We start from the raw sequence: 16,838 nt of genomic DNA on the forward strand, positions 1-16,838 counted from the left end.
GTCTGTTCCGGCTCACGGCAACCTGTAGGACAGGGTAGAACTGCCCCTGTGGGTTTCTGAGACTGTAACTCTATTTTTTTTAAAGATCATCTTATTGGGGGCTCTAACAGCTCTCCTAACAACCCATCCATCAATTATATCAAGCATATTTGTACATATATTGCCATCATTATTGTCTAAATATTTACTTTCTATTTGAGCCCTTGGTATCAGCTCCTCTGTTTTCCCTTCCTTCCCCTCTTCCCCCCTTGTACCCTTTGATAAACTATAAATTATTGTTATTTTCATATCTTAACACCGACCGCTGTATCCCTTCCCCCACGGTTTGTGTTGTTTCCCGGCCCCTGGTTGGGGTGTGTGTGTATGTGTCGACCATTGCATTCAGTCACCCATTCCGCCCCTCCTCTGCCCACTTGCTCCCTGCCCTGCTGGTATCACTGCTCCCATTTCTGTTCTTGAGGGGTTTATCTGACCTGGACTTCGTGTGTCGTGAGTGTACGTGCTCCAGTCTAGCCCGCAGTGAAAGGCAGTATTGGGTCATGATAGTGGGGGGTGAGGAAACCTCAAGGAACCAGAGGAATAGTGTGTGTTTCACAGAGACTGTAACCATTTATGGGAGCAGAGAGCCTTGGCTTTCTCCCTCGGAGCGGCTGGTGGTTTAGAACCGCTCACCTTGTGGTTAGCAGCCCAAGATGGAAAAGAACGTGTATTTCAGAAATGGAACGAGGTTGTTCTGACAGTAGCAGAATACCAATTAAAAAAAAAAAAGAATCCAATTGATGGCGACACGATTATTCTACCATCGGGTTGATTTTGACTCGCGGTGACCCGCTGTGGGTCAGAGTAGGATTCTGCTTTGTGAGGCTTTCAGTGGCTGATGCATGGCTGGAGGTCACCAGGCCTTTCTTGGGAGGCCTTCACCTGTTAGTTAGCGACCTTCTAGCTAGTGGAGTTCAGCTGGTGAATACAAACCCGAGTAACTAAGCACTAAGGAGTCCTGGTGGTACAGTGGGTTGGTGTTGGACTGCTAACTACAGAGTCAGCAGTTTGAAGCCACCGGTCACTCCATGGGAGAACGATAAGGCTTTCTGTTCCCATACAATTTTATAGTCTCTGAAGTCCCCAGGGACCGTTCTGTAGAGTCAGTCCCTCCCTGTGCATCAGAATAGGCTTGCTGGCAGCCCGTTTGGTTCTGAGAATGAAGCCTTTGTCCTTTAGCGCCCCCTAGTGTTCTATCATGGAACGAACCAGCCACCACATGCCAGCATTGATTCGATGGAAACATCTAGCCTGGGGATGTTCACTGTGCCCCTGGAATCACACATAGCAGAGGCCTGCATGCACACTGTCATACTGCGCTTATTAAGCCTTCTGGCCCACCATTATTCTCCAACACAGTAATGTGCCATTGTATGCAGACCAAGAAAATGCATGTACCCTCTCTGGATTGCTTCGTCTATACTGCAAAGGTTTCCCTGGAGCTCACACTGCGTAGCCTAAGGCTGTCTAAATAGAGACTTGCAACGCCGCAGTCAATTGAGGTTTCAGCACTAACCTCCAGGCCCAGGGTAAAAAGGAAGGGCTAGGGAAAGGACCAGCAACCCCAGGTGCTGTGGGCTCGATTCTGATTCATGGCAACCCCGTGTGTCAAGATAGAACTGGGTTTGCTGTAGCAGATGGATGGTCAGGCTGCGTGCCTCCCCTCCCCTTCCCAGGCCTCTCCGGGTGGATTCAGCCAACCACTTGCACCACCTGGGCACGACCAGCACAGGGTTACTGTTAGGTGCCTTTGAGCCGCCTCTGACTTGTAGCAACTCTACGCGCAACGGAAGCACGCCGACAACATGGTCCTGCTTCATGCTCACGGTTGCTCTGATATTTGAGTCTGTCGGTGCAGCCACTGTATCCGTCTGTCTCACTGAGAGCCTTCCCCTTCCTCACTGCCCTCCACATTACCAAGCCTGAGGTCCTTCTTCAGGGACTGGTCTCTCCAGGTAACATGTCCAAAGCACGTGAGACGGGCTCTTACCATCCTTGCCTCTAGGGAATACGCTGACGGTACTTCTTCCACGACAAATCTGTTTGTCCTTTTGGCGGTCTTTCAACAGTCATCACCAACACCGTAGTTCAAGGGCATGTCTTCTTCTTTATTCAATGTCCAAGTTCCACACGCATATGGATTGTGTGATTGAAGATACTATGGCTTGGGTCAGGGATCCCTTCATCCTCAACATAATAACCTTTAATCCTTTTAAGAGGTCTTGTACTGCAGATTTCCCCAATGCAATATACATCATTTAATCTCTTGACCGCTGTTTCCATGAGCATTGATTGTGCCCAGAGTGCGGAGCTCCCATCTACTGGGGGTGGGGGTGGGACAGTTCCTTGTATCTATCTGATCTCAAATTCTTCTTCATTTCAGAGCTGCTGCTTATTACAACCAACCCTTACGACTACCCGTTCATCAGCCAGGGAGAAATCCTGGTGGCCAGCATCGATGATGCCGAGGAGCTGTTGGCGACGGATGTAAGTAGGGCCCAGAAGAGAGATGAGGGTTGTCCGTCACCCACCACCTGGACACCTGCCTGACTTGTGTTCTTTCAATGCCAGAGTGCCATAGACATACTAGGCTTCACCCCGGAAGAGAAGTCCGGGCTCTACAAGCTGACGGGAGCCGTGATGCACTATGGGAACATGAAGTTCAAGCAGAAGCAGCGAGAGGAGCAGGCAGAGCCAGATGGCACGGAAGGTAATGGATCACTGGGGCAGGCCAGACGCCAGTGCCAGGGATAGAGAGCTAGGACAGAGGTGATCTCAGAGGACTGTGGTCATCTGGCGCCTCTTCCAGGTGGAAAAGGGGGCTTCTGCAGTACTCGGGTGTCTTAGGCACTGTTCCCACACACGTCTGTGAGATCGCAGGAGTGCTCCCGTTACAGAGTCAAGGGGAAGTGATCAGGGCATTCTGGGCTCCAATCTGACTTCTGCCAAGCCCGTGTGGCAGAACTGAATGAGCTCTGTGGGCTTGTCAGAAGCAGGTTGCTAGGACTGTCTTCCCAAGAGGCTCTCCATAGATTCAAACTGCCAACCTTTCCAGTGAGAGTCGAGGGCAAAAGCTTTGGTGCCACCCAAGAATTCTGTAAGCAGTTTAGAGCTTTGGAATATGAAACACATGGTGGCCATGCAAAAGGCCAAATAGTGACTGAATCGGTTTATATGGAACCGCTAGACCAGGCACATGTCAAGAGACAGAAAATGGAATAGTAGTTACCAGGGCCTGGGGCAGGGGCAGGGGGAGAAGCTATTGCTTTAATGGGTTCAGAGTTCAGTTTTAAGTGATGAAAACGCTTGAGAAAAGAATGGCAGTAAACCGAATGAAACAAAAATAACAAACTCACTGCCATGAGTTGATTCTGACTCATCGTGACCCCATCGCTACCAGACTATAAATCTTTGCCACATCAGGGAGCCTCATCTTTCTTCCAAGGAGCGCTTGGTGGTTTTGAACAGCCCACCTTGCAGTGAGCAGGCCAATGATAAGATGACAGTGCCCCAGGGCTCCTTCAAGCGATCACTGTAATAAAGAAAGAACACAAGGGCTGAAGTAGAAAGCAAATGTTTTGAGAATGATGAGGACAACAAATGCACACATGTGCTTGACACAATGGATGGCTGTATGGATTGTGATAAGAGTTGTACGAGCCCCCAATAAAATGATTTAAATTTAAAAAAGAAAGAATAAAATACTCCTTTGCATTTGACATCACTCAGAAAAATACAAAGCAAAACAACAACAAAAGCCAGATCCAGCCCCTGGCGAACACATGTAGGCTTTGAAATACCTGGTAGATTTTCAATGCTGCTCCCTGTTTTGCGGAGCCCTGAGAGCCCCCCTCTCTCATGGCCTTTCTTTTCTGACCAGTGGCTGACAAAACAGCCTACCTGATGGGCCTGAACTCCTCGGACCTGCTGAAGGCTCTGTGCTTCCCCAGAGTGAAAGTTGGGAATGAGTATGTTACCAAAGGTCAAACTGTGGATCAGGTAAGGAGCTGCCCCGGGGCCGTGAAGGGGGAAAGGGACACCACTCCCCCAGGGACGTCGAGGGAACCACCCCGCTTTCCCCTGACAGGTTCACCATGCAGTGAATGCCCTTTCCAAGTCTGTTTATGAGAAGTTGTTCTTGTGGATGGTCACGCGCATCAACCAGCAACTGGACACCAAGCTCCCGAGACAGCATTTCATTGGGGTCCTTGACATCGCGGGGTTTGAAATCTTTGAGGTGTGTGCTACCCGGGGTCCTGCATTCATGTATCATTGTGTGCTCGGTGGGATGGGCGCTTGGGATTTTCTAGGAAAACCAAACTCACCGCCGTGGAGTCGATGCTGACTCGGTGACCCCTGTGGGTTTCCGAGACGGTAACCATTGACCAGAGCAGACAGCTCAGTCTTTCTCCCACGAGCTTCTGGTGGTTTCAAACTGCTGACCATGCTGACCATGCGGGTCACAGCCCACCGGGTAACAGCTATGTAGAGATTGTTGACCCGATCATATTGATACACCAAAGGTTGGTGGTGCGCGTCCACCCCGAGGTGCCTGGGATCTGTGTCTGAAACCTCAGCCCTCGAGCCCTCGAGGAGCAGCATTGTACTGAGCCACGAATGGGGTCGCCAGGAGTCACCATGGGCTCGGTGGCAACTCTGCTAGTTTAGTGTCACTAGGGACACCATCGAGAAGGTCGACCTGTCACAGCACCTGCTATGAAAACCAGGCAGGAGGTGGGTCAGACAGAAGAGGAGTACCAGTGAGGGGTGCAGGTGTTTGCATGCTTTCAACACACGGGATGGATGAGCCCTGCTAAGATAGGTTTTAGAAGGCATTACTAAGTGGATAAAAGAGAGAGAAAAAGCAATTATTCAATTAGAGGGAGCCAGAAAAGGGATAGAAAGAATTGGACAATAAGCCAGTCATGCAATATTTTACGAAGCTATTCTGGTGGGAGCCCTGATGGTATGGTGAGTTACCCTTTGGGCTGCTAGCCACAAATCAGCAGTTCGAATCCACAAGCCGCTCTGAGGGAGAAAGAGGAGGCTTTCCGCTCCAGTAAAGAGCTATCGTCTCGAGCCTACAGGGCAGTTCTACTCAATCCGATAGAATTGCCATGGGTTGGAATGGACACAACAGCAGCAAGTTATCTTACTGGTCCTGTGCTAAATGCATTCATCAAGGTGCATAATTTGCTATGAAACATAAACATGAATAACAAGATGAGCCTGTCCTCTTGTAAAGGAACATGAAAAACATACAAGGCATGTACCAGGTAAGGCAAACCATGGCTGGTGTGTGGGAGACAGCCAGTCCGTGGCCCGTTGGAAGAAGTAGAAGCACCTTCTAACGGGGGGTTAAGAGAAGGTCCCACGGAGGAGGTGTGATCTGAAGTAGGCCAGGAAGAATGTGACCGTATCTAACGTGATGCTGCACTGGCGACAACCGGAGGCCAGGAGAAGGGGTGTTCAGGAGCTTTGACTTTGACAGAAGCCTAACTGCCCATGTCAACCTTATATTTTGGTGTCAGTTCAACAGCCTGGAGCAGCTGTGCATCAACTTCACCAACGAGAAGCTGCAGCAGTTCTTCAACCACCACATGTTCGTGCTGGAGCAGGAGGAGTACAAGAAGGAGGGCATCGAGTGGACCTTCATCGACTTCGGGATGGACCTGGCTGCCTGCATCGAGCTCATCGAGAAGGTAGCCTCTCCTCCCTACCCAGCCCCTTCGTAACCTCCGCTGCTCCTTACCGTCTGCCTACTGACCCCGTGTGTCTTCACGCCTAGCCCATGGGCATCTTCTCCATCCTGGAGGAGGAGTGCATGTTCCCCAAGGCCACAGACACCTCCTTCAAGAACAAGCTGTACGACCAGCACCTGGGCAAGTCCAGCAACTTCCAGAAGCCCAAGGTGGTGAAGGGCAGGGCTGAGGCCCACTTCTCGCTGATCCACTACGCCGGCACAGTGGACTACAGTGTCTCGGGCTGGCTGGAGAAGAACAAGGACCCCCTGAATGAGACCGTGGTCGGCCTGTACCAGAAGTCCTCTAACAGGCTCCTGGCGCACCTCTATGCCACGTTTGCCACGGCCGATGGTAATGGGCTCTCAGGAGGGTTTGCGTTCGGTTGTTGCCTGCTGCCTGCTCCACATGACCTGAGGTCTTGCCGCGGTGCTCAGAGGAGGCGCTCTTTTCGCTCTTGCAGCTGACAGTGGAAAGAAGAAAGTCGCCAAGAAGAAGGGCTCTTCCTTCCAGACCGTCTCGGCCCTTTTCAGGGTAGGAAACGCGACCCCAAGTTTGTTTGCCTGTCATTGGTTTGTGGCATCCCGGAACGAGCAGCGTAGACTTTGTGTGAGAAGAGTAACGTTGTCCTGATCCGAGGACTGTCACTTAGGAAGGTCGAGTGGCAGCGTGATAATATACACGTGTGAGGGCTAAGAAATATCAATCCAGGAGTTAGTTATCATTTTGTAGGACTGCTGGTTGGATGGACTGGGAGGTGTGGCCTGAGTATCAATGGCTTGGCTTGTGTGAAGGACAGATGGAGTGGCATCTCATGGTCATGGTGCTCTCCGTACAGTTAGGCACCTCCTTGAGTTGGTTTCAGAAATGATGTACTTCATCGGTCTCTAGTCACCAGCCCTTCTAGCCATAAACCAAGCAACCAACTCCCCCCACCCCCACCCCAAACCAAGCCCATTGCCATTGAGGGGATTCCAACTCATGGTGACTGTTAGCAGTCTAAGTTAAGTTCACTTTTCTTTAGAATTAATGGAATCCCGGGGCGTAGTCATTCCACGTTGGACTGTTAACTGCAAAGTCAGCAGTTCGAAACTATCAGCAGCTCTGAGGGAGAAAGACAGGGCTTTCTACTCTCATAAGGAGTTGCAGTCTGGGAGACTGATGGGGGAAGTTCTATCCTGTCCCATAGGGTGGCTATAAATTGGCATGGGCTCGATGGCAGTAATTTTTTTTTTTGAGAATTAAAATGATTTGAAACCATATTTTATTACAAAACTTGCTTCTGTGTTTATAAAGACCTGTTGGAGTGGGCTAAGCATTAGGCTGCTAACAGCAAGATAGGCAGTGGTTCAAACCCACTACCAGCTTCCTGGGAGAAAGAGGAGGCTGCTTCCATAAAGAATTTCAGTCTCCAGCCCAAAAGCAGTTTCTACTCTGTCTTGTAGGGTCAGTATGAGTCGGAATCTACTCCTCGTGCGGGGGGGTTGGGTTTGGGTTTGGGGTTTCTTATAAGCAAATGTAATCTGCTTTTAGGAAAACCTGAACAAGCTGATGTCCAATTTAAGAACAACCCACCCCCACTTTGTGCGTTGTATCATCCCCAATGAGACCAAAACCGCAGGTAGGACCCCTGCTGGTGGGCGGTCGGGCACTCAGTGTTTCCGACAGGGTGTGTGATGTTGGGGTTTCTTGTGTCTGTTTCCAGGGGCTATGGAACATAGCCTTGTCCTCCATCAGCTGCGGTGTAACGGGGTACTTGAAGGCATCCGCATCTGCAGGAAGGGCTTCCCAAACAGGATTCTCTACGGGGATTTTAAACAAAGGTGGGTAATAAAAATGCCCTGCAGGCTTCCTCTGAGATGTGTGCATGCCGCCGTTGGAGATGGAGGAGGATGGGGAGGAAGGAAGCTTTTTTTTCCCCAAAGATCAACCACGGACTGACTTCCACATAAAATGAGTAACCTACCCCTTGACTAAAATAGATAGCCTTGTTTCTTCCTGATTTCTCGAGCACTTAATGTATATACAACTTGGCAGGGAAAAAAGCCCTTCCTTAAAGTCCGAAGGAATCCCTGGGTGGTTCTAATGGCTCTTGTGCGTGGCTGCTCACCAACTGGTGGGAAGTTCAAGGCACCTCCAAGTTGTCTCACAAGCAAGGTCTGGTGATCTACTACTGAGAAATCAGCCTTTAGAAACCCTGTGGTGTGCAGTTGAACTCTGATACCTACAGGGTCGCCATCAGTCAGAACAGACTTGATGGCAATGGGTAAGTTCCCTGTACTGGTGAAGAGTCAGATACCCCAGGTTCTAGGTTGTTCTATGCTGTGTGGCTTTGGGCGGGTTCCTTCAGCTCTCTGGACCTTGGTCTCCTGGCCTTAGGACAGAGGCCTCAACTAGATGGTTTCTAAGACTCACGGCCTGGCTAACAGTCTGCGCTGGTGTCTGTGTCTCCAATGGCAGATACCGTGTGCTGAATGCCAGCGCAATCCCCGAGGGGCAGTTCATCGACAGCAAGAAAGCATGTGAAAAACTGTTGGCCTCTATTGACATTGACCACACGCAGTACAAGTTTGGACACACCAAGGTAATGCATCAGTTCTGATGGATGCTGACCTCGAATTCTCTTAGTACAACGAACTTCTCCAGACGATGGAGTCATGCCACCCTTCTCCCCTCACCTCTTCCCCAGGTGTTCTTCAAGGCCGGCTTGCTGGGGACGCTGGAGGAGATGCGGGACGACCGCTTGGCCAAGCTGATCACCCGCACCCAAGCTGTGTGTAGAGGGTTTCTCATGCGTGTGGAATTCCAGAAGATGGTACAGAGAAGGTTGAGCACGGTCTTTGTTCAAATAGGAGCTCTTTGCGGGGAAAGGGGTGAGTCTCTTTGGAGAGTAACCAAGACTTTGTTTGTAGGGAATCCATCTTCTGCATCCAGTACAACGTCCGCGCCTTCATGAACGTCAAGCACTGGCCCTGGATGAAGCTGTTCTTCAAGATCAAGCCCCTGTTGAAGAGCGCGGAGACCGAGAAGGAGATGGCCATGATGAAGGAGGAGTTTGCCAAAACCAAAGAAGAGCTCGCCAAGTCAGAAGCTAAACGGAAGGAGCTGGAAGAAAAATTGGTGACCCTGGTCCAAGAGAAAAATGACCTGCAGCTACAAGTTCAAGCTGTATGTATTGAGAGCGACCCCTTGTCTCTCAATTTCTAGATTCGATTCTTTAGGGAAACTGGACCATTGGCAGGGAGTTTCGCTTTTCAGTTGAGATGCGTTACAAAGGGTTTCCAACATAGCAAAATTCCGGAGTGTCAAAACCCTTACCTTGTTCATGGCCATGGTGATTTTTTTATTTTAAAGGAAAGTGAAAACTTGTTGGATGCTGAGGAGAGATGCGACCAGCTGATCAAAGCCAAGTTCCAGCTGGAGGCCAAGATCAAAGAGGTGACAGAGAGGGCTGAGGACGAGGAGGAGATCAACGCCGAGCTGACGGCCAAGAAGAGGAAGCTGGAGGATGAATGCTCCGAGCTCAAGAAAGACATAGACGACCTGGAGCTGACACTGGCCAAGGTGGAGAAGGAGAAACATGCCACGGAGAACAAGGTACTTTCTCTGTGAGTCTTCGTAGCCCGGTGTCGCCCTAGTGGATCCAATGTCTATCCTCTTATAAGGGCTTGTGGTTTTCCTAGGTTAAAAACCTTACTGAGGAGCTTGCTGGGCTGGATGAAACCATCGCCAAATTAACCAGGGAGAAGAAAGCCCTCCAGGAGGCCCACCAGCAGGCCCTGGACGACCTCCAAGCTGAAGAAGACAAAGTCAATTCTCTGAGCAAAGTCAAGAGCAAACTAGAACAGCAAGTCGATGACGTAAGTACAGGATGCTCCACGGGTCCCTAGGCCTTCAGGATGGAGAGAGTCTCCCAGAGTCCTGTGGTGCGAGGCGTTTCTTCTTCCATGGAAACGGTGCCTTTGGGGTTGTTGTTTCAGTTGGAAAGCTCCTTAGAACAAGAAAAGAAGCTCCGTGTGGACCTGGAACGGAACAAAAGGAAGCTCGAGGGTGACTTGAAGCTTTCCCAGGAGTGCATCCTGGACCTGGAGAACGACAAGCAGCAGTGGGAAGAGAGATGCAAGAAGTAGGCTCCCCGACCACCGGCCACCGGCTTCGTTCTCACCGGGGTGCGAGGCGGTCCGTCTTCACGCAGTCTGTTTCCCCTTCCAGGAAGGATTTCGAATACAGTCAACTCCAAAGCAAAGTGGAGGATGAGCAAACGCTGGGCCTCCAGTTCCAGAAGAAAATCAAGGAGCTGCAGGTCAGAAGGCTTTGTTCCCTTCCCAGCACGGGGCCAGGCGGGCTGCCATAAGCCAAGTGGGGCAGGTGGGCAGGTTCATTGCTTTCCTTCGCTCCAGTCTGGGACAGCGATGTCAAACAACGTTCCCATAACTTAAAAAAAAATACACCATCAAAACCATTTTGGCCAATATCTAATTAAATGGAAAAACACCCCAGGTTGAGCAGGGAAGGGCTGGTTAGGACTGTGCAGGAGGTGAGAGTCAAGGTTTCCACGAGCTTGGTTATGGGTTTCTGCTTTGAGCCTATGCAGTTATTTCTGGCAACATTGCCATAGTCTCAGAGTTTTCTTTAAATAGTGAAATTTGGATTTTAACCCAACTGTCCTGTTCTTCATCGTTTGCCAATGCATGTCTATCAACATATATGCTAGTGGTGCCTACAGAGCTGTCTGTGTCCTTAGAGCACCGATGTAGTAAAATGCTGCTGATAGTAAATGCAAACAGCTTCAATGCTCTTGGGGAAAAAGAGTCCGATTCCTTATGACTCCTGGGCATCCGTGTCAAGTTTTAGTCTGTAGCAATCACGCAACACCTATTTTGCTGCCCCCAGTTGGGTGACTAATGGGCACTTGCGTTATCTCAGCCAACTGAACACAAAGGGCAGTGTGCTAGACGACTTCCTGGGAAAGGGCAGTGGACCACGTGAGCAGGCTATGGGTCACCTTCGTCGTGGGTTGCCTTCACTAGTCTGGTACAGCATGGTTGGAGAATGTTTTCACAGCCCCAGAAAACCCGCCATCAAAACCATTTTGATCAACACGTGATTAAATGGGGGAGCTATCCTACGTTGGCCACTGAAAGAGGACTATGTTGTAGGAGGGAGGGAAGGAGGGAGGGGGAGAGAGAGATCCTAGTAAGGGAATAGACAACACTCACCCTTCTGAAGAGAAGTCTAGAGTTTTCCTGTTCCTCTAAAGGGGAGGGGAGCAACCCGGCCCAAGCAACGGGAAGCAACCCGGGGGAACGGCTGCCCTCTGCAGGCTCGCACCGAGGAGCTGGAAGAGGAGATCGAAGCCGAGCGGGCCAACAGGGCCAAGGCCGAGAAGCAGCGCAGCGACTATGCCCGCGAGCTGGAGGAGCTCAGCGAGCGGCTGGAGGAGGCAGGCGGCGTCACCTCCACCCAGATCGAGCTGAACAAGAAGCGGGAGGCGGAGTTCCTGAAGCTACGCAGGGACCTGGAGGAGGCCACCCTGCAGCACGAGGCCACGGTGGCCACCCTGCGCAAGAAGCACGGGGACGGCGCGGCCGAGCTCGGGGAGCAGATCGACAACCTGCAGCGGGTCAAGCAGAAGCTGGAGAAGGAGAAGAGCGAGCTGAAGATGGAGCTGGACGACCTGGCCAGCAACGTGGAGAGCGTGGCCAAGTCTAAGGTGCCTGCACAGGGCGCTCCCGGGGGCTTTGGCTCAAAGAGCCATCTGGGGCTAGGCAATGCCAAGGTCTGCTGACTTGGTGTTCCGCACGTGCATCTAATCCTTTAGGCAAACCTGGAGAAGATATGCCGGACACTGGAGGACCAGTTAAGTGAGTCTAGAAGCAAGAACGAGGAGATGCAGAGAAGCCTGAGTGAGCTGACAACGCAGAAGTCTCGCCTGCAGACGGAGGCTGGTGAGGCTGCAAATGAGGAGCAGAAGGCCACGGATGCCCCAGAGGGGGGCAACTGGTCCAAAGCAGGGACAGATTTGGTGGAGTTGGGGTGGTGTTGGGGTAGAATTCCTAGGAAAGCATATTTTTAAGTGGAATGAATGAATTTGGACCTTATTCTGGGCTGAGAGCACGGTGGGGCTTTCTACCCCCATGAAGAGGTACAGTCTGGGAAACCCACAGGGGCAGTTCTACCCTGTCCTGTAGCGTCGCTATGAGTCAGCATGGACCCGCTGGCAGCGAGCTGGGCTATTTTATCCCGAAGGAGGAAGCTAGCCTCTAAAACCCTAACCAAACTCACTTCCATCCAGTAGATTCAGCCTCATTGCGCCCTTACATAGAACAGGATAGAACTCCTCTTTAGGGTTTCTGAGACTAATTCTTTATGGGAGCAAACAGCCTCACCTTCTTCCTGAGGAGCATCTGGTGGGTTGTAACGATCAACCATGCAGTTGGAAGCCCCATACCTCGTCCACAGCCCCACCAGGGCTCCTTAATAAAAATATAGAGGAACATTATTTGGAACTTAGAACACATGGCTTTACCCAGAGGTCGTCGCTTAGCCTCTGATCACAGGTGAATCACCCCTCTGCTCATAGCCACAAGCAAGACAGCTAAGGAGAGAGGCTTTGTTGCCCCTGCTAGAGCCATCCTTGGGGACTCACCTGTGGAATCATGAAGTACCCCACTTGTTTTAAAATCTCGAATCTCTCTGTCAACATCCCAGCCAAGCCTGAACTTGACCATATTCATCGAAGAGTCTAATTTTCAACTGCCAGAGGTAGGAAGTCCTAAGGAAAGTGAGGCTTCTTTCATGACAAAACCAACCAACTGTTGGAAACACCAGCCACTGGGCGGGCCTGACGGGACTTGTTAGGTGCTCTGAGAACCCTTCACATTTACCACTGTTCTCCTTGATAGATGTGACTACAAATTCTTGGGGGTTTACAACAATATCTTATCATATATATGATAGATATTTATAACAATGTCTTATCATATATATATATACATATATACATATACACACACAGCTCCCTTCTCCCCCCAAGACGGGGCCATACCTTACACTATGTTCTCTCCCAAACTTTTAGAATGTTGTTGTTGTTGTTAGGTGCGATAGAATCAGTTCCGATTCATAGTGACCCTGTCTACAGGAGAATGAAGCACAACTTGGTCCTTGGCCAGCCTTACAATTGTGCTTATGTCTGAGCCCATTGATAGAGCCACTGTATCGACCTATCTTGTCGAAGGGCTTCCTCTTTTTCACTGTCCAACGACTTGACCAAGCACGACCTCCTGCTCCAGGGACGGGTCTCTTTGACATCATGTCCAAAGTCTCACCATCCCTGCCTCGAAGGAGCATTCTGGCTGTACTCCTTCCACGACAGATTTGTTGCTTCTTTTGGCAGCCCACGATGCTTTTATTATTCCTCACCAACGTCACGATTCAAATGCCTCCGTTCCTCTTGGGTCTTCCTCATTCGGGGTCCAGCTTTCACATGCAGAGGAGGCAATTGAAAACACCCTGGCATGGGTCAGGCACCTCTGAGTCCCCAAAGTAACCTCCTGGCTCTTCAATGCTTGGCAGAGGTCTTCTGCAGCAGATTTACACAAAGCACTGTGTCCTTTGACCTCTCAACTGCTGCTTCCATGAGCATGGATCCAAGCACGATGAAATCCTCAGCTTTAATCTTTTCTCCCCTTATCCTGATGTTGCCTGCCAGAGTAGGTGTGAGGATCCTATCTTTACACTGAGCACCCTCCGTCTGGGAGGGACAGGGAGTTGTGACGAAGATGACAACGTTCCCCTCTGCCCACAGGTGAGCTGGGCCGTCAACTGGAGGAAAGGGAAAGCATTGTCTCCCAGCTTTCCCGAAGCAAGCAGGCCTCTACCCAACAGACAGAAGAACTCAAGAGGCAGCTGGAGGAAGAGAGCAAGGTACGCCTTCAGAGCGCGTGTGCCCTTGACCCAACATTCAGATCGCGCGGCACGCAGAAACAAAGGCCACTTTAGTCCGTGGGTGATGCTGGCAGGGCAGGCATGAGTCGGGTTGGGCACATGGCCTCGGTTGGCATCCACCATTGCTCTTCTCCCTTGACTTTGGCAGGCCAAGAACGCCCTGGCCCACGCCCTGCAGTCCTCGCGCCATGACTGTGACCTGCTGCGGGAACAGTATGAGGAGGAGCAGGAGTCCAAGGCCGAGCTGCAGCGGGCCCTGTCCAAGGCCAACAGTGAGGTGGCCCAGTGGAGGACCAAATACGAGACGGACGCCATCCAGCGCACAGAGGAGCTGGAGGAGGCCAAGTAGGCAACTTGATCGGCCTCCAGCCCCTAATCAATCACAAGACAGCACACTGCCTGCAGAAATATTTGGGAAAGAATCTGTCTTGTTTCCTCTTCTCCTTTGTCTTTGAATGCCCTGGCTCCCTTCATGGGGAGAAAGAGCTTTGATCTTAGAGACAGGGCAGCTTATTGGTAGACAAGAAACTGGCTTTTGGTAGACAAGAAACTCTCCCGGGCTGATGGATGCAATAGGGACACATATTCCCCACTTCCCGGCCATCTGGTTTTCTGAAATTTTGGATACATGTGAAACATCTACAATCTGACTATTTTGCACGCTAACTACGTCACATCTGACAGTAATTAACACCCCATGGGTCCATTGGCCAGCCACACTCTGATGGGTCTCTGGCTAGTGGACCCTGTGTGCATGTACATCACATGGTATTTCTCACCACTTAGGAGGGGAGAGGGGGTGAGGTCTCCCCCTGCTTCCATTGTGCTGGGTAGAGGAAGCAGGGCCGGGATGGGGTCATCAGGGTTCCCACAGGGATGATAGATGGCAAGCAGCTGGTGGCCTGAAGGTGGGCTGCATTTGAGGGTCTGATTGCTGCACTCAGCCTGAGGGGCATCAGGGATGGTCCAGATCCCACATTAGTCACTGCATTTTGCAGCCTTTTATACTTCCGAAATGCCCCCTCCTGGGTGGGCAGGGCAGGCTACCTGCACAGGGGTGGGATCAGCTAGTGAGTGGCGGCTAGCCGCATCCATAGCTGTTTAAGGTAAAGAGCAGAAGCCAGTTCTGGCTGACATGGCTCGTAAAACTTCTGGATGGCCAGTTCTCATTGGCAGCAAAGTAGAGGGCTGCCCAGTGAGCGGTAGGGGATGCTCAGATATGGGATGCGTGGGTGGGGCCCCCCCTAGTCAGTGTGCACTCCCACACTGGCACCCAGGCACTCCTGCCCACAGACTGGTGACTCGCTGCCCTGATACATACACTGACAATGTATTGACAATGCACAGACAGTGACCAAAGACATTTTGGGGTTGTTGAGGGGATGAGCCAGGGGCATCCTTACAGCAAATACGGTAAGGGTAGGAAAGGGGTAGGGATGGTACGTGGGCCCCTCTGGCTCTGGAAGACTGGGTGATGCTCCCAGTGGGTAGCAGTGGGGCGCTGAGGTCTCCTGGGGCATCATGGGAGAGGGAAAGGTGGCCACTGTGTCTGGTGATCTTGGCAGGGTTTTGGGAAAACATTCCCAGCCCAGGCAAGGGGGTGAGATGAGGTGGCCCTCCTCCATTTGGCCGGCTGTCGATTTTGGCCTAGCAATGGGTCTTTGAGGCTTAGCCAAGCCGAGAAGCACGTGGTGGTGCCCTTACAGCGCTTAGATCAGCGAGTCCCCATTGATGAATACTGGTGTGGGAGAGGATTGCAACTTCAACAGCACCTGCTTCTCTCGCATTTTCCGTTAGGAAAAAACTTGCTCAGCGCCTTCAGGATTCTGAGGAGCAAGTGGAGGCCGTGAATGCTAAATGTGCTTCCTTGGAGAAGACCAAGCAGAGGCTGCAAGGAGAGGTGGAGGATCTGATGGTTGATGTGGAAAGAGCCAATTCCCTGGCCGCAGCCCTGGACAAGAAGCAGAGGAACTTTGATAAGGTGTGCGGTGTGCGGTCTGCCCTGCTCTGGCTGAGCTCTAGGGAAGGAGGTCTGGCACTGACTCTGCCACACGAGCCGAGTGACCTTGGGCATGCCCTGAAATTGGCTGGCATGCGGTTTCCTCAGCTGTAAAACAGAATGGGCATGGGGTGGGAGTCGAGGCCCTGACTGAACACTACCCCTGGGAACCCACTGATTTCTCCAGGGCTCTTCAGCCCCGAACTTCTTGCCTTCCGCCATATTGCTGGCCCACCTGGGTTGGCATGTGGGAATCCAACAGAGACCTCTTTTGCTGGCTTTTCTGGAAGCTTCCCGTTCAGTGTGAAAGGGCAGGCTGAGCTAATGGAAATATTGGAATGTGCAGGGCCATTGCTACGTTCGGAAAAGGCCGCTCCGGCCTGACAGAGTCCTATTTAAAGGAACTGTGTGCCCGTTGGAGAGGAAGAGAGTGGCAGGCGGATGCCCAGGGAGGCCTGGTAGTGCAGGGGTTGTGTTGGGCTGCTAACGCCAAGGCCGGCAGCTCGACACCACCGGTGGCTCCTCGAGAGAAGGACGGCGTGGGGCTTCCTCGTCCCGTCCAGCGTTACAGTCTGGGAGACCCACAGAGGCAGTGTTACTCTGGCCTGCAGAGTGGCCACGATTCAGCACCGACTCGCCGCCAGTGAGTGCACATATGGAATGCAATCCTGGTTAGCCAAATCATCGGGAACAAGGGACCAGCAAGAGAAGCCTCTGAGCCCAGCCCTTCCTCTCAGAGTGCTCGCTACCCTTGGGACCTCGAGTGGGCAGTTGGGTGAATTTGCTGGTCAGTGGGCTTTGTCACTCTCCTGGCGCTGTCTCAGGTGCTGGCCGAATGGAAGACCAAGTGTGAGGAGAGCCAAGCCGAGCTGGAAGCGTCCCTGAAGGAGTCTCGCTCCCTGAGCACGGAGCTCTTCAAGCTGAAAAACGCCTACGAGGAAGCCTTAGACCAACTGGAAACCGTGAAACGAGAAAACAAGAACTTAGAGCGTAAGCAAGCCAGGCCGCGGGCGAGCGTGCGTGCATGTGACGTCACTGCGCAGGTACCGCCGGGCGAGCGTGCTTGCATGTGACGTCCCTGCGCAGGTACCCCCCTCAGACCCAGGTGTTCC

At 51.8% G+C, this 16,838-nt stretch overlaps 1 protein-coding gene across 1 annotated transcript in view; it reads left to right on the forward strand.

Moving 5' to 3' along the window:
• LOC101653571 (myosin-3) overlaps window positions 1-16,838 on the forward strand; it is a 30,712-nt gene that overhangs the window by 6,988 nt on the left and 6,886 nt on the right. The window contains exons 7-29 of the mRNA XM_045293293.1: window positions 1,812-1,866; window positions 2,423-2,526; window positions 2,611-2,749; window positions 3,920-4,038; window positions 4,127-4,276; window positions 5,571-5,741; window positions 5,828-6,134; window positions 6,244-6,314; window positions 7,314-7,401; window positions 7,486-7,603; window positions 8,241-8,364; window positions 8,470-8,606; window positions 8,693-8,948; window positions 9,135-9,377; window positions 9,464-9,640; window positions 9,761-9,906; window positions 9,993-10,083; window positions 11,104-11,493; window positions 11,602-11,728; window positions 13,588-13,706; window positions 13,876-14,072; window positions 15,525-15,708; window positions 16,551-16,769. Of these exons, the coding sequence (XP_045149228.1) occupies window positions 1,812-1,866; window positions 2,423-2,526; window positions 2,611-2,749; window positions 3,920-4,038; window positions 4,127-4,276; window positions 5,571-5,741; window positions 5,828-6,134; window positions 6,244-6,314; window positions 7,314-7,401; window positions 7,486-7,603; window positions 8,241-8,364; window positions 8,470-8,606; window positions 8,693-8,948; window positions 9,135-9,377; window positions 9,464-9,640; window positions 9,761-9,906; window positions 9,993-10,083; window positions 11,104-11,493; window positions 11,602-11,728; window positions 13,588-13,706; window positions 13,876-14,072; window positions 15,525-15,708; window positions 16,551-16,769 (3,732 nt within the window). The remainder of the gene's footprint in view (window positions 1-1,811; window positions 1,867-2,422; window positions 2,527-2,610; window positions 2,750-3,919; window positions 4,039-4,126; window positions 4,277-5,570; window positions 5,742-5,827; window positions 6,135-6,243; window positions 6,315-7,313; window positions 7,402-7,485; window positions 7,604-8,240; window positions 8,365-8,469; window positions 8,607-8,692; window positions 8,949-9,134; window positions 9,378-9,463; window positions 9,641-9,760; window positions 9,907-9,992; window positions 10,084-11,103; window positions 11,494-11,601; window positions 11,729-13,587; window positions 13,707-13,875; window positions 14,073-15,524; window positions 15,709-16,550; window positions 16,770-16,838) is intronic.

The sequence above is a fragment of the Echinops telfairi genome, unplaced genomic scaffold, assembly GCF_000313985.2.
Source record: "Echinops telfairi isolate 266 unplaced genomic scaffold, ASM31398v2 ScPeMD7_2010;HRSCAF=2546, whole genome shotgun sequence".
Taxonomy (NCBI): domain Eukaryota; kingdom Metazoa; phylum Chordata; class Mammalia; order Afrosoricida; family Tenrecidae; genus Echinops; species Echinops telfairi.